This window comes from Macaca mulatta, chromosome X (genome assembly GCF_049350105.2).
Source record: "Macaca mulatta isolate MMU2019108-1 chromosome X, T2T-MMU8v2.0, whole genome shotgun sequence".
NCBI classification, from domain to species: Eukaryota; Metazoa; Chordata; class Mammalia; order Primates; family Cercopithecidae; genus Macaca; species Macaca mulatta.
Window position 1 is genome coordinate 140,460,266 of NC_133426.1, and position 24,784 is coordinate 140,485,049.

The 24,784-nt window shown below is 41.7% G+C and overlaps 1 protein-coding gene across 3 annotated transcripts in view; it reads right to left on the reverse strand.

Moving 5' to 3' along the window:
• The window catches only part of GPC3 (glypican 3), a 455,475-nt gene extending 430,901 nt beyond the window's left edge, over positions 1-24,574 (reverse strand). The window contains exon 1 of one of the 3 annotated variants that reach the window (XM_015128213.3): positions 23,926-24,574. In XM_015128213.3, the coding sequence (XP_014983699.1) occupies positions 23,926-24,100 (175 nt within the window). In that variant the 5' untranslated portion in view covers positions 24,101-24,574. Of the gene's footprint in view, positions 1-18,331; positions 18,443-23,925 lie in introns of those variants that run through there. The other 2 variants (XM_077988476.1, XM_077988475.1) reach the window with 2 other exon arrangements.
• Positions 24,575-24,784: the final 210 nt, after the last annotated feature.

The following is a 24,784-nucleotide window of genomic DNA, read 5'->3' on the forward strand; positions in this document are numbered from 1 at the left end:
AGGTCACTTCCAGGTCTCTGATTCTCTAATTACCTTTATTATGTTCTATATGTTGGTTATTTTACTAGACTGCAATTTTAGTTAATGACTACAAATTGTCAAAAATCACATTAAAGAACAGAAGAAATATTAATGTAGACCTTGATCCTTACACTTTTCTAAGAGCAGATAAAGCATATTCAAACAGCAACAGAAGAGAATGAATCGTCAGGGCTCAGTAACAATGAAAATTGAAATCTTTTCTATATATATATGATGATTTGACACATTTCATTGCCAAGGTCTGCTTTACGAATGGCAGATTATATTATTTGCTAACAAAGGTACTTTGTGCTGAAAATAATAATGCAATGTTATCATTAAATTAATATTAAACAAAGGAATTAATGATATCCCAAACTGGTTGCTTCATGACTTATAGGGAAAATAATAGATGCCTAATAAAATCATTCAAAGGATTAAGTGCAGATTGCTCTACTAATGAACCAAAAAAAGCCATAACAGGCATTTTTTAAAAGGTATTTTTTTAAACGCAGGACAAGTCAATTTGCCATCCAAAAATATGAACTAATTTCCTTAGCATATAATAGTGACATGCTATTAGAATGACGTCTTTTCCCCTAATTAATCATTATCTAAATCAAATCTTACACGCTCATTTAATTTCTCACTAATCAAATAGGAATACAGATGAAAGAAATGGTTGCATTAAAAACCGGTGGGGAAAGTGATGATTGCTGGTGAAAGAAATCATCTTAGGGAACCCAGCTGAAGGTTACCCTTCTGTTATTTAGCCTGAAAGAACATGACCTTGCAGAAGGTGCACCTGGGTATCAGGAGCTCAGACTTTAAATCAAAGATCATGCCTGGGGCCACTATGGACTCTGCCTCTGTAAAAGGCAGGCCAAAATGTCGCTACCACACTGGAGTACTGGGAGTTTAAAGCAGCCCTGGAGATAAGCCATTCTCTAAAGCCCGAGAATTAAAGAATGAATTACCTTTATCTCTACTGCCAACTGTCAATTAACTGCCTATCATTTCATGCCCAGTAAAGGTTGAATCCCCAGATCACTACACTCTCCCATAAAGAGGTTCTTTCTGGACCACATTCCCAACCAGTGGTCAACATGTGCTCTGAGAATACAAATTCACTGATTATATCCAGCTTGCCAAAGTGGTGAACAATTCATTCATCCAACATTTACTGAATGCCTACTTTGTGCCAAGGACTACGCCCAGCCCAAGGAATATAATAATGAACAGGACATGGTCCCTGCCCCAGAGTTCATGAATTGGTGTAGAAAATGGACTCTCAAATTAACTAGAAACCTTTCACTCATTCTGGATACCTCACTCACACCCTCATCTGCTATAGCCAAATGTCACCAAATGCTACTGATTTTGCTTTCTAAATGTCATCATTCCCCTCCTTTCCATTGCTGCCTCATCACCTCACCTTCTTTCACTTGGACAACTAACAACAGCCTCCAAACTGGCCTGCCTGCCTCTATACCCTCCTCCACCCAACTCCCAGAGAGATATTTCTAAAGTACATATCTGATTATGTCATTCTATTTCTTTTAAAACCTCCAAGAAAATGGAGTAAGGGCACAGGGGTGTGAAAGTGGGTGGCATCTTCAGGCACTGCCAAGAAACCTGGCAAGGCTAGAGGGAAAACTGAAGTGATGGAGAGTGGCAGAAGCCAGATGACAAGGAGCTATGTGAACCCTGCTACAAGATGACTACTTGTTATCTTTGGATTGGATTCCCACGGGAAAGAATGTTTATGGGAGCAGAAGGAGATGAACTCCAAAAACTTTCTATCCATTGAATTCCCATGGAACTCTCCAGTCTTTATAAAGACACTTCTCACACTCTGTAAATTGCAACGAAGTTATATATGCATGCCTTATTTCCACTAGATTTAAGTTCCTTGAGGGAAGGACCCTTGACTGATTCATCTTTGAATCTCAAGGGGCCCATTGTAATTTGGGCTTGATGTTCTCTCCTTTCACTTGGAGGTAATGTCACAACTTCAAGAGAGTTCAGTTTAAAAGGAGCTGGATCAGATTAATTGATGCTACTAGAGCAACTTTTAGAAAAGCGAAAGTATTCACACACATACACACACATCATTGATTATTTAGATGAGGGGAAACACCCTAATAAAAAGAAAACTGGGTTGGAGAACAATGCCAGCTATGCTGGAGTTGGGATGCAGAATCTTTTAGTTTAGAATTCTGCCAGAGGGACTAAGCTAAGGCAATTTTCCTGCCTCCCCTAGTCACTTCTTCACTAATTGTTATTCTACTCAGATAAGTAGCTGAGATCCTGTCTTTCAGAAGATGTATAATTTTTATTTTTCAGATACAATCTTTAAATATGCAGACCTGAGGCATAGTTGAGAATTTCAACACCTTAGGTCCAATCTAAGTGCAAGGTCCCTCCCCGCCATGTATGAAATCACATCAGAGAGAAAAGAGCTCTTCCCTATCAAAGCTAAAATGTTATTATCTGCTCTGCTACCAAATCAGCTGTGTGACTTAATCAAGTGTGTTCCCAAATCTGGGCCTGTTTTCCTCAAAGGGATTGGACTAGCAAGTCTAAGTTTCCCAACTGTAGGGTAATCAATATTCACTGAGCCCATTCTCAACTGGGCATTGGGAGGACACAAAAGAAGCAAAGGACTTGCTTTTGCCCTTTTAGGAAGGTTTTGTCAATATCACTTGAATACACATGAATACGGATGTGGGGCTAAGGCAAAGACCAACAAGATGGCCTTTATAGCACTGTATCCCGAGTAATAACCACATGTCCTTTTGTATATATGCCCCTGTATCTCCAGAGGCCAACCAATGGCAGATATCCTCCTGATGGATGGCATGCAGTGGCAAAGGGAAAAACTCTGAAATCAGACCAGAATGTGAACCTCAACTTGGCCACCCACTTAGCCGTGTGATCTTAGGCAAGTTACTTAATCTCTGAGCCTCAGCTTCCTTACCTATGAAATGGAGACAATAACACCTACTCTCAAGGTGGTTGTGAGAATTAAATTAAACTCTTATTTAATGTTTTCCAAACACATGCCTCCATTTCCTGCTTCCCCGTTTTGCTCATGCTTTTCCTGTCTCTGGAGTGCTCTTTCCCTAGCTTCAGCTATTAAAATCTTCTCATCCGTAAGGTCTCTCTCAAGTGTTTTTCACGTTTTTTCCCCCTCCCTTCCAAACGAACTCTTTGAGCTGCTATCTCTCAGAATTTTCAGTACACTTTGTACTTCTCTAAAAATGTGTTTTGCAATCTAGGTTTTGTAGTCATTGGTGTACCTTTCTTATCCCTACTATTAAGTTGTAAGTTTCTGTGGGCAAGAGCTATATTTTGGCCATCTCTGTATTCCCTGACATGGCATAGTGGTTCAGTACATAGTACACACTCAATAAATGGTTGTTAAATTAATGAACAAATATTAGTCAACAATGACAGCCTACTTCCTATACATAGTAATCTCCCTGTCTCTTGAGGCTTTCAGGCATAATTTGGGTAGCAATATCATATACCACAGAATGGACTCCTACACTAGGTAGGAGGCTGAATCTGATGACCCCCAGGGTTCCTTTCTCTCTGTTTCCCTGAAGGCCACACTCTAACTCACTAATCTCTTGACACACCACAGTTGTCACTGGTATGCTCTGATAATGAATCGGAAGAGAGATGCCCCACAGCCATAAATGTTAGAACTGGTCTTTTGGTCATAAACAAGTGTGACAGCATTTCTTCAGAGAATATTTCATCTGTGAAAACTCTATATTTACCACTTTACATGCAAGTTGTACCTAAAACTCAGTATTCCTGAATCTAAAAAGACTTTTGCCTCACAGATGTTTCTGACTTCTAAAATTCCCTGTAGCTGATATTTCAGCAAACCACAAAGACCAGGTGAAAAGCTGCAGTAGATTGCAAGTGCACCACCGCCTTGATCCTACAGATCCCGCAAAAAGATTTTTCAGGTGCATAATAAGCAACAATTGCCTTCCCATGGCAAAAGTGCTTAGAAAAAATATTATATTTTTTCAGAAAAAAAGTCCAACAAGAATGATGAGGTAAGACCTAAAGCCCATGGTGAAATGGCTTAACCAAAGTAGTAACTCACCAATGATGACATATTTAGACATTAATAGGCAGAAACATTTAGGTCAGGTAGAGGGGGAAAGAGTGTATTAGTTTCCTAGGGCTTCCATATCAAATTACCTCAAATTGGGTGGCTTAAAACAACTGAAATTTATTCTCTCACAGCTCTGGTGGCCAGAAGTAAAGTTGTCTTGTTTCAGACCTCTTCTTCTGATCCAGGGACTTGGGTAAGAGTCATTGTTTCAGACCTCTTCTTCTGATCTTGTTCAGAACTCTTCTGTCTCAGAACTCTTCTTCTGATCCAGTGACTTGGGTAAGTCATTTTATTTCCCAGGTCCTCAATTTAACCATTTAAAAAATGAGTTAACAGTAGTTGCCACCCACATCCCCCTCAGGAAGCACACTGACATTTTTGACACTTTACAACTAACTTTAAGATTTCTTCAAACAAGTTCCTCCTTACAGTAGAGAGTTCTGGTAAACTGGTATGATTCAGAAAGCCCCAGAAAGCTCTTCTCTATATGGTGGGTTGAATGGTGTCCACCCCACCCCTGCTCCCCCAATATATGTCCATGTCCTAATCCCTGGAACCTGTAAATGTGACCTTATTTGGAAAAAGCGGTCTTTGCAGATGTAATTAAGGATCAGGCTAGAGATCTTCCTCCAGCACAGGACAGAAGGAGTAGAGGGGAGGGAGGCAACCCAGAACACCTGGATAGGACTGGGCTGGAGAGGTGTCAATCCTCCTGGATTATCTAGGTGGATCCTAAATCCAAAGACAAGTGCCCTTATAAGAGACACACATAGGAGAGATACAGGAAGAGTAAAAGGCCATGTGAGGATGGAGGCAGAGATTGGAATGATACAACCAGAAACCAAAAAATGCCCGGAGCCACCAGAAGCTGGAAGAGGCGAGGAATGATTCTGAGAATCTGTGGAGAGAGCACAGCCCTGCTGACCCCTTGATTTTGGACTTCTGACCACGAGAGCTGTGAGAGAATAAATTTCAGTTGTTTTAAGCCACCCAATTTGAGGTAATTTGATATGGCAACCCTAGGAAATTAATACACTCTCTTTCTTCCTCTACCCAACCTAAATGTTTCATCATTGCTGAGTTACTACTTTGGTTAAGCCATTTCGTCAGGTGTTGTCTTCATGTATTATACTCGGTGAGTAATGCCCTCATACCTCAGGCTAAAGACTTTACTAGGAATCTTCCTCTAGCACAGGACAGAAGGAGGGGGTGGGGCGGCGGGCCGGAGAGGCAATCCAGAACACCTGGATAGTACTGGCGAAGTATTAAAAAGGAGGGAAAGATCAAGAAAAAGATAAACAGGGGCCAAAACCAAATTTTCTGTAAGGTCAGCTCTGAGGAAGTAATATTAACAGAGGCCGAATATTACTTTAACAGCCATAGTCCCATATAATAAGAAGGAAAAAGTCTTGTAGAAGCAAAAAATACTAATAATATTGTCTTCGTTGGCCCATATTCCAGAAAGTCTGTTAGAAGAATGCTCAGGCCAATCTAAAAGCCTCATTCTCACTGCTCAAAGGCATTTCTTTTGTTACGCTTACCAAATTAGGCATATTTTGAATACATGAAAAAAAACTGTTTCAAGCTATTAGCAATTGAATAATCACAAAGGGAGCTAGGCAATAATGAAAGATGAAGATCAGTCTGGGCCTCCAGCACAACTCTGAATTTGGTATGAGCTTCTCTTCACATTCCCCCGTCCTGGTCTTCAGCATTCCTGGAGATGTTGTTTAACAAGCTCCCAGGCAAATCTTTCCGATGCCCAATTGCCCTTACTGTTAAGATGCTTCTCCTAGCTCTAATGGCTAACTTAAATTTCAGTTTCAAGCCATTGCACCTTGTAATTACATTCTCAGCCACTGTAAATAATCCGTGCCCTCTATTATATCTCTCCCCTTTCCCTATGATAGGAACCTGTGGAAAAAGGAGTCAGTTGCCTTGTTAGTACAACATACACACTGCACCTGAGCAAAATGCAACCAAAAGAAAATCACTCACTCTTGATCCCCAAGTGAGAAGCGCTGTTATTGATCTTCTCCTTTTTCCCATTCTTCAGCTTATCTGAGTGTCTACACGAACGTGCTCTAGTGCTGTGGCATTTATGCCATCTTGGGGAATAGCTGTGTAAATGCTCCAGTAATTTTACACATCTTCAACATACTGTTGTGTTATAACTTGAGTATCTGAAGGACTGGGAAGGACAGATTTTCCTCCTCCTCCTCCTACCCTCATGTAATGCGAATCCTCACTAATTCGCCCTCCTTCTGCATGTTACTAAAGTCTAGACTTGGTGGCAACCCTTTTCTATGGAAGAGATTTAATGGAGGAGAAAGTGCACAGGAGGGGAGTTGGCAAGCAAAGCACTGCAGAGCAACTATAAGAAACTTGGAGACACAAGAGTTCTTGGAAAGCTGACGCTGGAAGCTAGAGGATATTGTTTCAAAAACACCCACACGTACATTAGTGAATTCACTTTTCTCTGAACCAAATGTTTCCTAAAATTGAGGGAAATCTTAGGTTATGAATGTAACACATAAAAGACTTTTAAGTGATGCTCAGTAATAACTTTTTTACTTCTTGCTTTCTTTAGGAACTATGAAAAACACAAATTATCCAAACAGGTGATTTGGAGATTTCCCTTCCATTCCTATAGTTATACTGAAAAACTCAAAAACGGTAAGAGTAACTTCATTCTCCCATCAAATCGTGGGTGACCCAGATACAGAGATCTCCAGATCCCAGTGTGGGCTCCAAGAGGTAGCACCAGGAGGGCTCTAGATCAAGCTGAATGAAGCAAGCCTGGATCCAGAGTCTCCCTGTGGCTTGCCAGTCTTATATAACTTGTCTTCAGAAAACCACCAGCTCTTGAGAGGACAGCAGTTTGGTTCAGGAATATGCCTCATTTATTTTTTACTTTTTTTTTTTTTTTTTTTGAGACAGGGTTTTACTCCCATTGCCCAGGCTGGAGTGCAATGGTGCAATCTTGGCTCACTACAACCTCCACCTCTCAGGCTCAAGCGATCCTCACCTCAGCCTCCCAAGTAACTGGGATTACAGGTGCACAGCACCCTGCCCAGCTAATTTTTTTTTGTAGAGATGGGGGATTTTGCCATGTTTCCCAGGCTGGTCTTGAACTCCTGAGCTCAAGCCATCTGCCCACTTCAGCCTCCCAAAGTACTGCGTGGGGTGAACCACTGTGTCCAGCCTACGTTTTACTTTTTTTTTTTTTTTTTTAAGGGAAAACTGAAAGGGAAATGGTGACACTATGAGGCCAATTGCCCCAAACTGTGCTGACCGTGCATGTCTTAGGAGTGCTGGGTTCAAGGTAGCTGATGCTACACTGGGTTGAGGCAATGATGGAAACAGGTCAATACAATCATTGAGACAATTCAATTCAAAGGATGACCTTCACCAAACAGGAAAAGAAATACCTGTAACCCCTGGCTGCTGGGCTGCCTTCGTGATGTAGCATTCCCACAGGTTCAAGCCACTGTACTGGTCTTCCCATTTCTTCCTCTTTCCCCCTCAACCACCGTGGGGACCACTCCATAAATGGCCATCGTCTGTCTACATGTCTGCTTCTCCCACCAAGAGCAGGGAGAGGGGAGTATTTGAATTTGAATCCCTAGCATCTCACACATACTGGGTTCTCAAAACTGATTTAACGAGTAATTCCTACAAATGCTGAACCCATCACAAGAGTAATCATTAGGAACATGGCTCTGGAACCAGACTAACTGGGCTTGATTAATTTCATAGCTATTTGACCTTGAACAAGTCATTAAACCTCTCTAAGCATCAGTTTCCTCATCTGTAAAATGGGGAAAATAATGCTACCCACCTGGTAGTGCTGTTGTGAGGATTAAGTGGGATGTTGCCCATAAAGGGCTTAGCACAGCGCCTGGCTCAATAAATGTTAACGATTATTAGCACCGCCCCCACCACAGGTGCTCAATAAAAACTTGCTGAATTGAAGTCACACTAGTGGGAATGACTAGCAGATGTGAAGTCGACCTGGGTTTTTTTTTGTTTGTTTTTTTGTTTTTTTTTGCTTTTTAGTTTTTCCCTCCTCACTGCACTCACTGCACCAGATGACCTCTGTGAATTTTTTTTTTTTTTTTGAAATAGAAAACGGATAGAATAGGGGATACTTAGGCTACACTTTTGCACTGATACCCATTTTTCATTCAGGGCAGAAAACCAAGTCCGGCAAAGTCAGGCACATGATTTTCCAAGAAATATGACAAGGCTATTAAAAATCCTAAATTAAAGTTGTATAATGAGCATGAATCTGAATACATTTAAATGTCCTCTAGAGCCAGTAATTCCAGCAACATCCTAATATATTTTTAAGTGTGTTTCTGCAAATGTGAGGAGACCAACGCTCTAAAACAGCAGAATTTCTTCAGGGGTGGGGGTGGAGAGGCAACACACAATTGTCATGAAAATTAACCCCTGAAAATGCACAGGACTTTATTACCAAATGGATGTCTGAGGAGATTACTAGATTTTTAGGGTCTTTACTATAAAGAGAGCAACCTGCATGCCTGACATAATTAAGAAGAAGAGGCTCAATTATCTAGTAAACTGAAATTTCAAACCACCCTGCCTACCTAAATGAGAAAAGCTGCTTAGACTAAAGCGTCATTACTTCTATTTAGAAGAGCCTTAGCAAAGACATACAAGGAGCTAAAGAATGGGACCCCACATTCTTCCCTAAGCCACAACAATGCCTGTTTATGTAAATAGGATTTTCAATAACACAACGGAATCTGAAAAAAATGTTTTCATTATTGTCTCTGAAAACATGCAAATGCAGAAGATGAAAGTCAAGGGGCTTTCACTATGATGGGCACTGAATACCCTAAAATATTTATTCTACGTGAATCTGAGCCTGGATTCCAAGTGGATCTAAGAAACAGGCAACGAGGATTTCTCCTTTAAAAAAACATCTGAGTGCAATATGAGGAGGCACAAAGGTTTCTCTGACTCCATGGCAAGTTGAATGCATATGCAAAAAAAACCTCAGTTTAAAAAGAAATAAAAATAGTAGTAGATATCTATTTACCTTAATTTGGCAGCCCCTTCCAAAATCTGGGCCAAAATATAAATATCCTCACCTCCATCATCATCACTAGATGACAATCAAACACTCCTACATGACCATAACAACCTCCAGGCACAAACTAAAAGCTCATTAAAAGAGTATATGAAGGCTATTTATAGAAGAACTAAACAAAGAAGGAAAGAACTATTAACAAAATTAATTAGACGATTCATACTTTTGACAACTATTACTATTTGTTTGAACTCAAGTGTCTAACTCCTTTACCGACAGGTATCAATGACTATAGCGATACCACATATCTAGAGTTTTAAACTGACCTTGTAGCTTTTTGGTTCAAGAACTCAGGTTTTGACCTGTACTCCGTATATCAGCCTTCCTGTTGCTGTTTAGGCAGCTGATAAGAGACAGAAATCCTTCTTGCTCATTAGGCCACTAGCTGCTGTTAAGCAAAGGGCTGGGGAGGGGCGTGCTCAGTGGCCCAAAGGAATGTGCCAGGCTCCACATATAAAGCCAGCTCCGATTTGGGGTTAAGAATTTAACCTTAAAAGGCTGACAAGTCATAAATTTGCTTGAGGTTCATATATATGTGTGACTTTCACAGTTTATATTTCCTAGCCAGGACCCAAAGTCAAAACATGCCCCCTGATTAATGAATGGTACTAATTGTTATTCCTGACTTGAGAACATTAGTCTTTATCCATAATATTTTCTTAAAAAACACACAATCTCATACCTAAAACTCTCTGGCTTAAGGGAGTTTGGATAACCAGTTAGAAAAAAAAAAACGGGAAGAAGAACCTAATGTTATCTGTTACGTGGTGCTACTATTTTGGTAGTCAAGATTGACTCAAAGACTTCCATTTAATTGTGTCCATCAAGCAAAGTGCAAAGGAATGTCCTCCAAATCTAAACATCTGAGATAAAGCAACCATCTGCGACTCTATGCAAAAAAATGAGCTGGGGTTGGGGGGTGTGGAAAGGTCGGGGGCAGGGCTAAAATGTCTTTAAGCACATTTTGTCTAACTTATCTTGTTAAATATTTATACATAAGTGCATAACCTAACAACCTTGGCCAAGCTTGGAAGAGATAATAGATACAGGACAAACAACAGAGCCCCATAAGTATAAAGACAAAGAGAAAAAATACCAAGGAATAGTCCAATTGGAATACAATCTCTAACCTGCAGTCAAAATTGAAACTGGGACAATAAGACCCCACAAGCAAAACAATGTCCCTGAAGTGTGATAACTTCATCAGGGAACAGCAGGTTATAATTTGGTTAGCTTACAAGGTAGGTGTCAGTTCTAACCCACACTAGCGCTGTTTCAAAGGGACTCCCTTATCTTTAGAAAAAAGGAAAGCATTAAATGTAAGAAAAGAGATTTCTAAGAACAAAGATGCAATTTTCATGTATTTAGAGTTATGACAAGGTGAGAGAGAATGTAAACTACATAGCAATGATCTGAGGTACACAAGTCAGGTCATCTAGTCTTTATCTGTATAGAAAGCTTTTTAAATACTCAGTTCTTAGAAAATGGAATGTAAATTCATTGGTGTATTTTTTTAGAGCTCTTCATTTTCAAACTAAAGAATGGAATTTTACAATATCCCAAGATAAGTAAACCAGGTACCCAAACAAAATACGTGGGCAGAAATGGAAAGCCTGTTTTCTCTCCAGTGAGGACAGACAGAAGCCGAGGAGGCAGAGGAAAACGGAGGAAGAGAGAGGAGAGATGGATTAGAAGCTACAGGGAAAGGAAACACAGCTTCAAACTAAAATGCAGAGGAAAATATAAAACATTTCACTCATCTTTTTTTTTTTTAAGAGAGAACAAGAAACACAAAACCATTTAATAAATAAACCATAAAGCACCTTCTGTTCTAAATTATAACCAGTTGAGAGAGGGCGTGAGGGTAGGAGGAAGGGGAAAAGGGAAGATGTGGAGAACAGTCAAACAGACAGATGAAGGAGGGCCCTCAGTAGCTTCAGAGGTATACTGAGCCCCAGGAGGGCTGTGATGAGAACGCACAGAACATCCATTGTTCCCCTTAACTGTGGGTGTTAGAGTAACCTAGGCTACTTCTTATCACTACTCTATGAAATGTTGAGGGGCTTTTCAAGAATCTTACCCATTTTACCTAGAATTATTAGTTGGTAGTAAATTTCATTGCCACTAGGATCTAATTTGAAGATAAAACTGGATATTGTTGGGAAAAGACTCTGAATGACTGAATAAATGCTGGTTCCAACATCTCCTTCAAGCTTCCTAAATGAGGCAACCTTACACTCTCAAAGAACAAAGAAAAAGCAATCTGACAGCTTTTGAAGGCCAAAAAACCCTTCAGGCAACGTTCTTAAATTGACCCAGAGCACTGAAGTTTTAAAGCCAAGAAATGACTTAGGTTTTAGAAATTAACACTTGTATAATACCTTCAGAATACCATGGAGAAAATAAACCTTTATTTCAGAAATAAACTTTGAAGTTTGAAAACAAAGCAGAAAACCTGTTTCTGAAACAGAAAGGACTATGGGAAACACTGAGCGTAGTTCTTCTACAGCTCTTTGAAACTCTTCAACAGTTCCACTCTGACTTCTGGAGATGGCCAAGTAAGATATACCCGAGAATGCCAGCAAAAGAAAAAGTGGGAAACCATTGGTTCCCTATGGGAAGAGCCAAATGATCTCAGGAGATAGCTGCCTCTGGCCACACTAAATTAAGCCAAGACCAAGACTAGACGTTCTACCCATCTAAGGCAGCAAAGGCAGTACTTTCCAACTAGTTACAAATTATTAGCCACTGAGTAGAGATCCTACTGGCTCTCCCTAGCCCATTCAATATCACATTCTCATTCATTGGCTCAGTCTGTTATGCTTAAATAGAGGCCATGCATGCCAAGGCCATAAGAGTGAGAGACATAATAGACAGAGGTAGACTTGCAAGATTTAGTCACTTAATTTGGGTGTGGGATGTGTAAAAAGAGAAATCAAAGACAATTTCAAGGTTTCGAGTTGTGCCAGGCAGAGATACCATCACCAGAAATATAGAACGTTAAGGAGAGGCAGGTTTGTGTGGATGGGAAAAGAAGATAATGGACTAATTTTTGGCTCGGCTGAAAATGAAACACTGGCAGGACTTCCAGATGGACATGTCCAGCAGACAACTGGGAAATACTGAACTGAAGAGCAAGGAAGAGGTCAGGTTGAAAAGAGATATGGGAATCATTCAAAGAGCAAAGATAATGAAGTCATGGGAATGGATTTGGGAATAAGCAAAGAGAGAACAGAAAGGGCAAAAGACAAACACTACTGGGACACTTACATCTAAAATGTAGGAGGAAGAGGGCAAACAAGCAAAGATTGAAGTGAGTAGGAAGGGAACCCAGAGTACACAGTGTCACAGAAGTTGATAGAGTATGAGAATTTAAGTCAAATACTTTATATCCAGACTATATCCCTTCCTCTCATATTCCAGTAGGTATTCTGGAAACAGCATGAGCTATGGAGTAAGACAAACCTGGGTGAAAATTCCGGCTCCACCACTTACACAACCTTTGGGAAAGTAAACTTTTCTGAGCCTCAGTTTCTTCATCTGTAAAATGGAGTTGATACCACCTACCTTTCAGGTTTCCTGTGTTGATTAAATGAGAGGTTACATATAAAGTAATTGACATATAGTAGGCACTCAGTAAAGGTTATTTTCCATAATCTTCCCTCATGGTCCTTCTAAACTATTCCACCAACCTGAAAGTGGTGTCAAAAAATCGACTGGAATACAAGGAGTTTCAAGCTTATGTGGAAAGAAACACTGATGAAGGCAATCTCGTAAACAATGGACAAATTAAAGAAACCATTTATGCCAGAGGAACAGAAAATTATACAACCCTCTCCAACCCCCAAACCAAAAAATAATACATCTCCATAGACACTTATGAAAGATCAGCCCAATTACACAAGTATTCCTAGCGTTTACTTGGAACCACATGTTTCAGAGACCAGCCATCAGGGCCAAGTCTGAAACAGAATACAGACTACAGCTCCAAAAGCTACACATTGTTACAGTTTTCATTCTTTACATTGGGAGAGTACTCCCCTGGGGAAGGGACAGAGGAGCCACCATGTTGGAAGCACTAAAGTTGCTAGAACTCAGAAGCTACAGACACTTTATGAGTAGTTGCATTGTGTGCACATGAGATATATGAGGACAAGGCTTTCACAAGACAAATGTAATGTGCGATTGTGAAAGACCACCTACTGCTAAGAGTAACAGCTAACAACTGTGAGGGATTTTTTGTTTTGTTTTGTTTTGTTTTGTTTTTGTTTTTCTTTGTTTTGTGTGTGTGTTTTTTTTCTTTTTTTGAGACAGAGTCTCGCTCTGTCACCCAGGCTGGAGTATGGTGGCGTGATCTCAGCTCACTGCAACCTCTGCCTCCTGGGCTCAGGCAATCCTCCAACCTCAGCCTCCTGAGTCACAGAGACTACAGGTACATGCCACCATGCCTGGGTGATTTTTGTATTTTTTTGTAGAGGTAGGGTTTCACTATGTTGCCCAGGCTGGTCTTGAACTCTTGGGCTCAAGCAGTTCTCCAACCTTAGCCTTCAAAAGCGCTGGGATTACAGGTGTGAGCCACCATGTCCAGCCTTTCTGTTTAAATAACATGCATAATTATTCATTATTACTTTAAGAATAATAGAAGTCTGACTCTTTGATTCTAATATATTCCTCTACATGGAGATGTATGTGTATGCACATGTGCACATGCACGTGTATGTGTTTGGTAGTACATTATTTCATTTGCAGACTCTTGGATAATGACAACATATACTCATACTTTCTCTTAATCAAGAGGGTTCTTGAAGTCTTTGGCAGGTTTTTTTTTTTTTTTAATCATCAGATGTTGGCAAAATACATTTTAATACATGTCACATGCAAAAGCCTGGAAAATATCATCCACACTCATGACTTCCAACTTAAGCCTATATGCTGATGAGTCCCAACTATGTGCTTCTCCTTAACTCCAGAAGAATATATACACTCTTTCCCAGTGATCTCATCTGTTCCCAAGGCTTCAATTACCATCTATATGCTGATAATTTCCAAGTATACATCTCCATCCCTGATTTCTCCCTCTTTTGTAATCCAAAACGCAACTTGAACTACTTAGCAGACATTTTCTACCTCCATCATCAAAGGACCTTTCAAACTCAATCTGTTTGAAACCAAACTGACTATTTCAGCCCTTAAAAACATGTTCCTCCTATATTTCAAGCACACTCATTTGTTCAACAAATATTTACCAGGCACCTATTATGTGCCACAGCACCACCACCCAGAAAAACCAAAAGTTCTAGATTCTCCCTTCTGTCCTCATATCCAGTCACTAAGTCATGTCTATTCTATTCCCTCTATTCTCTCAAGTTTAGATTTTATTCTCCTATTTATGGTCCCCTGCCCTATCACCTGTGTTACTAAAACTCCCTGCCACTGCTCACTCTCCAGTCATCTTCCAACTGAATAATGTTTCCCTTCTTAAAATGTTTTTAAGGCTCCTCATCGTCCTTGGATATAACCCAAACTCCTCATCATTTCCTTTTTTTCTAATTCATCTTCTTCATCTGTGCTCCAAGAAATCCCAACTACTCCAGTCCAACAAATGTGTCATTTTGTCTCTTAACTTTGTACCTTTGTACATGCCTTATATGATAGCCACCTACCCCACCCCCCCACTTTTTTATTGAGACAAGGTCTCTCTCTGCCACCCAGGCTGGAGTGCAGTGGTATGATGGTAGCTCAATGCAGCCTTGAACTCAGCCCTCTTAAGACAACTAGGCAACTTCCTCCATAGCTCAAGAGCCCTCAGGCCTCCACATGGTGCCCAGCTCAATGGCAGGCCATAGTCATGCTGCCTTGACATCTATGTTTTTCCTTGCCTGGATCCCTTGCTAGGCAGCGAGTTCCTTGCTGGCAGTGATTTTATCTTGTTCATCAGCTCCTAGCTCAGTACCTGGCATAGTATCAGTGCTCAATAAATGTTGGTTGAAGTAAAGAATACATTTTAAACTTTTAAATATTTATGCAGAAATGGCATATAAAGTTCATTATTAAGTGAGTTCCTATTCTGCAAATTTCCATCTGTTTTCCAAATCAGATAACTGTGGTCCTCGGTGCAATCACTCCATGAAACCTAACCTGGAAACTGCTTCTTGAGTCATATTCTCATTTCTATGGTGCTCAACATGCAAAGCTGCCAGTGCTAGAAGTAGTTCTCCAAAGTGGGCCAAACTCATATTATTGGTGACTGTCACTGCTTAACAAGGATAACATCTGTGTACTTGGGGAAATGATGGAACTTGATTTTAAGAGTGGTACCTCTATGATATCAGTGACGATTAGCTCTGCTACAATTTCAGGCCAATCCAACTGAAAAGGGTTTACTCAATGTCTGAAAGCTATACCCATTAGATCTCCCCCAGCATAAATTAGGCATATTATATGTGTGTATGTATGAGTGTACAAATATGTGTGTGTATGAGTGCTGGAACCAGGCAAGTTGTTGGAAGTCGGAAGTGACAGATACTTTATGAGTGGTTGCCTTGTGTGTACATGAGATAATATGAAAGCAAGGCTTTCATGAGACAAATGTAAGGTATGACTGTGAAAGACCACCTACTGCTTAGAGTAACAATTAACTTTCAAACAGTTTAAGTAACAGAAATATTTATTAATTATTGCTGTCTAAATAACGGAAATCATTCTATACATACATAAAATCTATGAATACAAATATATAAAACATATCCAAACACTACACTTAGGTAAAGCTATAGCTAAAAAATATTTCTTTACTTGTCACCTCCTCTTCAATCTTAAGTTTTAAAAGAGGGGCAACTCGCCAGGAACAAAATTGGCTCACACTTGAAATCCCAGCACTTTGGGAGGCCGAGGCAGGTGGATCATCTGAGGTCAGGAGTTCAAAACCAGTCTGGCCAATGTGGTGAAATGCCATCTTTACTAAAAATACAAAAATTAGCCAGGTGTGGTGGTGGGCACCTGTAATCCCAGCTACTCGGGTAGCTGAGGCAGTAGAATCTCTTGAACCTGGGAGGCAGAGGTTGCAGTGAGCTGAGATTAAGAAGAATATGCAAATAGAATTCTGATTTTTGTTTTCAAATGAACATCATCCCTTTGTTTTTTATCCTTTTTCCTACTTGGGCCTCTATTTGAATATTTGAAAGAACTTCCCATCAACTTTCAATTAGTTTACCTAGGCAACTAATTGAAAGTTTGGCCTAATGCAGACAGAAATTAAGAGAACTCTAATGAGGCCCTTTATCCTACCCAAATGAAATTTCCACGGCTGAAAATCCACTCTGTATTATGTTCTTTTTTAAATTTTATTTATTTATTTATTTATTTATTTATTTGACAGAGTCTTCCTCTATCGCCCAGGCTGGAGTGCAGTGGTATGATCTCAGCTCACTGCAACCTCTGCCTCCCGGGTTCAAGCGATTCTCCTGCCTCAGCCTCCTGAATAGTTAGGATTACAGGTATGTACCATCATGTCCAGCTAATTTTTGTATTTTTTAGTAGAGATGGGGTTTTGCCATGTTGGCCAGGCTGATCTGGAACTCCTGGCCTCAAGCAATCCACCTGCCTTGGCCTACAAAAGTGTTGGGATTACAGGTGTGAGACACCATGGCCAGTCTGGATTATGTCCTTTTAAATGTACATTTATGAAGCTTGATACCTTAGGTAAGAAACACCAAACACTGAGGAAAAACTTACATACATTCAGTGTATGTTTCCATAACTGGCACCAAGTTGCATTATTTTCACAAACCTAAATACCACAGATCTGTAAGGTGAAGATAAACATATGCATTTATATATACATGTATAATATATCTTCAATTTATCTTGAAATTACTTATAATATCCTTATAAACAAGCACAAAGTACTTACCTCTTATAAGATTTGACTAGTCTATTTCTTCCAGAGAGTTATAGTATAGCCAAATGAATTAAACTAATATCCTTTATCATTTACCTATAGAAAACAAATGGATTTTTGACCTAAAAAAAAAACTGGTTACTTTTTTAGAAGGCTTAGTATATTGGTAAAAATAAATCAACTACTTAAATATTGGCTTTATGGAAATTTTATGTTTGTAATACATTTCTAACTCCATTCAGTCTATAAATATATATTTACTACCTATTATTTGTACCCTGTGCTGTGCTAGACACTGGGATACAAGGATGAATAAGATGTAGCCCCTAACCTCAAGATGATCACAGTCTAGTAGGGAAGACATCATTAGAAACATGAACTTCAAAGTTGCCATAATCGGGGACTTCTAATTTTCCAGTAATAAATTTAGTTGCAAAAGGCAGACAAAAAGGCCATTTAAAATTTTACTCTAAAGTTGTGCTTTCTTCTGGATTTATAAGGAATAAATACATGTTTCACTGTGGAAATTTTGAAAAATACAGAATATTTTCAAAAACATCACTTCTACTGAGACATGTACATTTTTCAGCTTTCAGGTGGCCGGACGGTGGAAGTTTCTTTTATAATAGCTTTTGACTTCTCTTCTTATTGCCACTCCCACTTGTATTTTATCTCCCTTCCTATCAATTATTTATCAATATAAGCCTATTAAGTACGCTTCAAAGAGCTTAGTAGATTTACTAATCTAGCATATAAATACAATTTCAGCTACTAGAAGTAATTAACTGTTCGGAACACTAGCAATGCATTTTGGTCATAACATTGACTTCCTTTTATTCATGAGGAAGAATACAAACCCTCAAATTAGGCTTTGTCCAGCTACACACAAAAAGAGGGAAAAGTGAAAATGCCTCTCCTAGTAATCAATCTTGATTCATTTTTTTTAATTGCAAACAAGTATTTCTAATAATTAACACTTGGTTAATTGATCTTGAATTGCCCTAATTAGAAGTACAGAACTAAATCTTCTTTACTTTGTATATTCAACAAGATATTCAAGTAAGGCTACAATGTTCCAATGAGCATTCTCACCACCCCCACCCCCATACACATAGCATTTCAAAACACACACTTTCTCTGCTAATATACCCACCTTTACCTTGATTTTTGAACAGCATTCTCCCTGTCATTATGTCTCAGAAGGTAAATTCCCATTACTTTATGCTGTCTCTAAAGCCAGTCTGGGGCCTGTAACTTGGATTCTATTTTCTGACGCTCATTTCCTAATGGAGTGCCAGGGATCCTGTTTCAAGCCAGACAATTTGCTAAATATGGGCAGATGAGTGGGAGATTTTTCTGCCCACACTTTCCATTAGATCCTAGATTACCAAAAACATCTAACCCATTTACAAGATTGGCTAGGACTGAATAGATATTGGCTCCTGGCTCTTGAATTGAGCCTGCACATGAATTCTGATTCCAGGTTACAAAAACCTGTGAGATACTTCAACAGGTCCATGCATGTGTTATATAGCTCAACTCCCAAATATGGTAATATCAACCTTAGCAAGAAAGGTCTAGCTGACATTAAATCAAAGAGGGCTTGATTTAAGAGATGTCCTACAATTTATGTGCTGTAATAATTGTTGATCGTTAATGATACTAAGCCAGTCATAACAATTCTGCTAATTTCAATTTGTTATTTGGGTGCTCAACAATTTAATAAGCCCCGCTGATGGTAAAAGTTGCCAGCTAACTGAGGTAAGCCTGCATCTGTCTCCAGCCAAAATATATGTAGGCTGAAAAGTTTGTCCACATGCCCCAATAATGTATCGTAACAATTTGGGCTTAGACTTTTAAAATATGTAAGATGACATATGGCTTAGGAAAGTATGTGAGAGTTTATAGGGAATACATAATGATCTAGAAACTCTATTTTTGTCAATTATTTACTAAATGCTGTATGGCCTTGTGCTCAACACTGCTCAAATGTAGTGCTTTCCCTTTAAGAGGCTTATAATCTAAAACATACAAATAACCATATGCAGAAAAAAAGCTAGAGATCAGAGTAAAAGGAAGCATTCACAAAAAAATGTACAAATTCAGCATGCCAGAACTTTTCAGTTGAGCAACATGATCCCCAGTGAAATTCTTTCCAAATGATGTATCGTGTGCACAAGTTATAAGTGATTATCTTCAATTTTCTTAGAAATGAGTAATAAGATACCTCTTAAGACCCATGCTTTTGTATATGCATCAAACACTGAAGTTGGCGTGGTCATTGATAGCTGTCATTTAGGGAGAAAACATATTTTCTGTCTTTTCTCATACCAGACAAATCCAGGACTCTTTTATCCCAGATCGGTAATAAGCCGCCTTTTTCTAGGCTACAGTGAACAGCAAACATTGCAACTCTAAAGATGGAAGTAGCAGAATGCTCAAAAATATTGCATCAAAATATTGGATACAACCTACCAGTCTATAAGGAAAAAACACATTGCAAAACTGACACCATCTGTGTCATTTAGCATCCATCAAAATTCTTATGTCTGTATTTCCTAATGCTTCCAAAATGGAATTTGCTCCAAGAATTAAGAAACTCTTTAAGATGGCGGCCCTATTAAGAGACTTCTCCCTATCTCCCACTTCATCTCTTCAGTTCTTTTCCCTTGCCCAGGCTGGCTATTGTGACCATTTCAGCCAATTTCCTGGAGGTATTTTCTAGCCCTTTTCACCCTTTTTAATCCTACAAGTTTCCTGGGAAGCCTGTTTACTTGTATGCTCCCCCACTAGACTGTGAGCTCCTTGACAAAAGGGATTGTGTCTCACTCCTCTCTGCACCCCCAGCACCTATTACAGAGGCTGCCAAGGAGTTGGCAGTGTTAGACTCCTTTCAGCCCAAGGTGCCCCACCAATCATCAGCCATGTCCTCCATCAGATTGATGGCTCCCTCTAAGCACAGCTTGGTATCAGTATCAGGATTCGCGTACTATTCAGACCACATTTGAAAGAATTCTCTAACTGTTCCAAGTTAGCACACAATACAAAGTTTTTTGTATTGTTCAAAGTTTTAACAAATCACCTGGTCACCCAAATGTCTAGTGCAATCTCAGAAGAGAGAAAACCTTTCCACACCTCACTTATTATTCTCTCTCGATATTAGGACCGCTAACTGCTTCAAACTAATTGGGGAACCGCAGCTGGCAACCCAGATACGGAGGCTAGTTCTCACAGTAAAAACAACAACAACAAATACCAAACTCTCTCTTTGTTTCAAGCACGTTGCTTTTTATTTTTATGTTGTTTCATCTATTTCAAGAAACTGCAAGTCAATTTTGGCTGTTCAAGACTGCCTTTTACCCATACAGGCATTTGGCCTTCTGGATTGGTTCTCGCACTTTCCAAGGCCTTCCAAGGCAAGATCCCTCAATCTTTTGGGAGTTGCAACACTACCACGGTTTGTTTGATTTTCTCATTTCCATCCATCCCTTACGCTACCCCCCTCCCCTGACAAAAGTGGTGTATGGCATTCATAAAGTGAATTACACTTGATTTTTGTTTAGAGGAATTTTTTTCTAGACTTCTGTAACATTCCCTTGAGACAATTGGAAACATCATTGTCTGATTACTAGCTCACTTTCCTTGCCTAAAATTGTATCCATTCTTGATTGCGCCTGTGGGTAGGTTAAGCAAAACAAAATAAACATCTAGACTTATGAGCTCATTGGCTTTTTTCTGAATTTTTCTAAATTAAATAAGGGCAAAAGAGCTGTACTGAAAGTCAGTTATATGGATTTTTCTGCCAAATGCTAACTCTGTGCGCCTGGTTTCCATCTGTGGTGCTTTCCAAGTTACAAATCCTTAAAAAAATAAGTGGGGTATGAAGAGATCTATGGATTTTGGGGACATGCTATTTAGAACTGCTATCCTGTGACTTGAACACTCCAAAAGAAATGGGAACATGAGATTTTAAGGCTTTAGATCAGCTTTGTGGAAGTCTAGTGTAGTCCTTCAGCACCAGTGATTTATTTTTTAGGCTGGCTTGTCTCAAATGCCATTTAGTCTCATCCATATCCACACAAGAAATGTACCTTATTCAGGCTAACCCAATTCTGCTAATGGCCAAAGTTAGCCGTCAATCCCAAATGCTCCCCCTAAGTGAAACAGGACATTCTTGAGGATTTCTCCTTACTGTGACTGAATCTCATTTGATCTGGGACAAAGAAAGCTTTTAATGCAGTTAATATAGTACAGCAGGCAAACTGAACGTGGCTTAAAATATGGATGTGGAGGGGGAAAGTCAAGCGGTCATCGTGATGGTTCATAATTATCAAATAATTTTCAGCTCTCTTTCAATTTCCAACCACTGAACGACAGCAGCAAATTATACATTCATTCACTTCAAAATTATGCACTTACCATTGTATTTAGTCTGCCATTATTGTCTCTTCCCTAAAATACTGATGCGCTCTTTCCACACACGAACATTAGGATTTTCACATTTTCCATATCTACAGTGACCATATTTGTCCCACTAAAATTCAGGACACATGGTTTCATGCCAGGGCAGAGTATTAGAAACCTGCACTGCCCCTGGAAAATCCAGGATATATAATGGTAGCTGTATGGGTATCACCATATTTGAAGTTTGGCTTGGCCAGTGCAAGTCAGGACAGTGCCTGCCATGTAGAAGGTGCTCAACAGTGTTTGTGTTTGTTAAATAGAACTGAAGCAGGGAATGTTGGGTTTATATGATGAAAACCCTTGAAAAGTGATTTCTCCTATAGAGTTTGTGAAATAGCAGAGGAAAATGAAAAACCTTTATTACAAATCCCTCTTCTCTATAAGTGTATGGCTATCCCTAGGCCTAAAGGGAGGGAAGGAGCCCAGGCCAAATCTCATACACACAGTGTGTGGGCCCTCCCAATACTTTTATACAGATGCTGCAAAGAGGCAGGCAGCCAGAGAGCTGGGGGAGAGCGAGGGAGGGCGATTGCCTGCAGGAGTGTGTGTGGAGAGGGGGGTTGCTAAATGACTATCTGTGCTTTCCTCTGGCCTTTTTCTTCTTTTGGGCACCATCTTTACCTCCTGGCTTTGAATCAGCCAAATGTGGCCCCAACCCCAACCCTGGACCCATTCGTCTTGTGGGGGCTCAGCCTGTGAGGACCAATTTTTACATTACCAACAAAAGCATGTTCTCTAGCCTTAACAATCTAATTACCATGGCACTTCCAGGGGAGAGAGATTCGCCAGTTGTTTCAGTTCTGTGGAACTGATTCATAGGTTGCCCCTTACAGCTCCTGCACATGCCCACGTGGTACATTATTAACACTTAACAGTGGATGAGGTAGTTCGACCCTCCCTTAGAGCGAAATCCTGCAATGCAATATTTAACATATGCGCAAATGCATTTCAGTCACCAAAAAGGGTGACCAATTACCTTTGCAACTAAACAGCAGGCTCACTCGGCTCTTTTCATCAACCTAAAGAAAAGGCTGAGGGCGCGCTGGCTGCCTAGGTAACCTCCTACCAGTGAACGCTGGCTGGTAGCGCCCACGGGGCGCGCATCCGCATTCACAACTTGGTCCAACCATCGGGCCCGCCTCCATGACTTGTTGAGAGCCACCAGCCAAGTTTTGGCTAGGGCTGCTCCCCGATCCCTCGGAAGCGCGGGACGCGCGCCTCACTGGATGCCTGAGTTGAGAAGAGACCCCGGAGGCCACAAACGTCTCACGGTTACGGAATACAACTGGCCGTTTCTTCTCAGTGCACCCCTGACAAATTAACCTGTTTGAAACCGACTCTTCTTGTCCGCATTGTCAGTGTAGCAACTTGGTCTAATTGGATTCTAAGGCGGGCGTTAGGAGCCCAACCGCTGGACAGTCAATCACGCAGGGCCATTAATATTCATCTGTTGACAGCGGCAGCCCTCCGCTAATGTTAAAATACGTCGTTACGGCACGATCTGATTGTGCAGAACAAAAGGCAGGCGTTCAGAAACTTTCCTCCACCTAAAATCATCTCCCCTTTAGGATCCAGCCTGTCAAGAAGGCAGATGAATTTGGGAGGGGGAGGAGTTAAATTTCTTTGGACTCCGGCTCCCTGGGCCAGCAGCACCGGTTTTAAAGCGATTTCGCTAACCTATATAAGGGATGCTGTTTTGAAGGAAAAGGTTCAGTCCTCCTCATTTTGGGGACCCTCTTATTCAAAAGTTTGCCCCGGTGTGTCTTCACCCGCCACTGCAAATTCAGAAATCTGTCCTCAACTTTGCTTGCACTTGGGCCCAGGCTTAGGAAACCCAGGCTGGGTAAAGGAGGGCATGGGGGGCACGCTGGGGAAGGGACAGCTGGAGCTGTGGTCCAGCTAAGGCTGAAATTCTGACACGTATGTGCGAGCAAGGATGGCAAATTCCCGAGGCACCAGCTCGGCTGCGGGGCGCCAGTTCGCAAAGACCCGGGAAAATAGCTCCCACCTTCTCGCCCTTCCAAAAAAACAGGCGCTCACGAGAGGGCGATCCCCACGGTTCCTCCCGCTCACACCTTCCCTGACAGCAGCGTGAAACTGGGGTATGTGGGCTCCGTCCACACACACCCTCTCTCCCTCCCTCAGTAGATCCAGCCAGGCCCCAGGCACACCGACCACTCCCAAGTGCCCAGCTGCAGGGCGCACGACTACAGCCCGGCGGGGCCACCACGCGCCCCTTGCTCCCCGCTGAGTGCGGGGAACGCTCAAGGGACCCCTCCTCACCTGGCACGGGAGTTTCGGGCACCCACTTGAGTCCGGGCTGCAGTCTCTGGAAGAAGGAGCGGACTTGGTGACAGGTGGCGTCCGGCGGCGGCGGCGGGGGCTGCGCCTGTCCCGGGAAGTCCAAGCTGAGCAGCATCGCCACCACCAAGCACGCGGTGCGCACGGTCCCGGCCATCCTGCTTCGCAGGGAGCTAGGAGAGCGCGGGAGAGTGGCAGCCGGAGCGAGAGCAGTCCCAGGACTCGGCAAGCCTGGCAGTGGCCCTGTGGAGCAAGAGACGTGCTGCTACCCAGCCGCTGCAAAAGTTTCCTCGCAGCTACCTGGGCGCTGGGCGAGGGCGGGAACCGCTTGGCGGCGCGGGGCAGGGCGGGGCTGACTGGGGTGGGGCGGAGCGAGGAGAGACGGGGCGGGGCGAGGCGAGCCGCGCGGCCAGGGGGCGGCGGCGGTTGTGCAGCCGGTAGCCTGCGGGGTGCGGGGGCGCGGCGTGGAGGGCGGCGGGGGCCACTAGGGCACCGCGTGCGGGGACCGGGCGGAGGCAGTGCGAGAGGAGGGTGCGGAGCGCGCGCGGTGGCTCCCGGCAGCCGAGCCAAGCTGCTCGTTCGCCGCCGCTCTACACAGGGCGCTCTGGCATAACTACTGCAGAGGGGCTGCAGGCTCGAGCGCGCTGATTGGCTTCCCAGCAGCCGTCCCCTCTGACTGGCTCTGGGAGAAGTTCCCCAGCCTCACTCCTCCTTCCCGCCGCTCATTGGCCTACAGCCTGGAGGGCTTTTCCCTTTAGGATTTTTGCCTCCTTTTCATCCTTCCTGGGGGCAGGTGGGGGTCCCTGGCTTAGGTGACCCTCCGCTTCGCCACAGGCCTTCT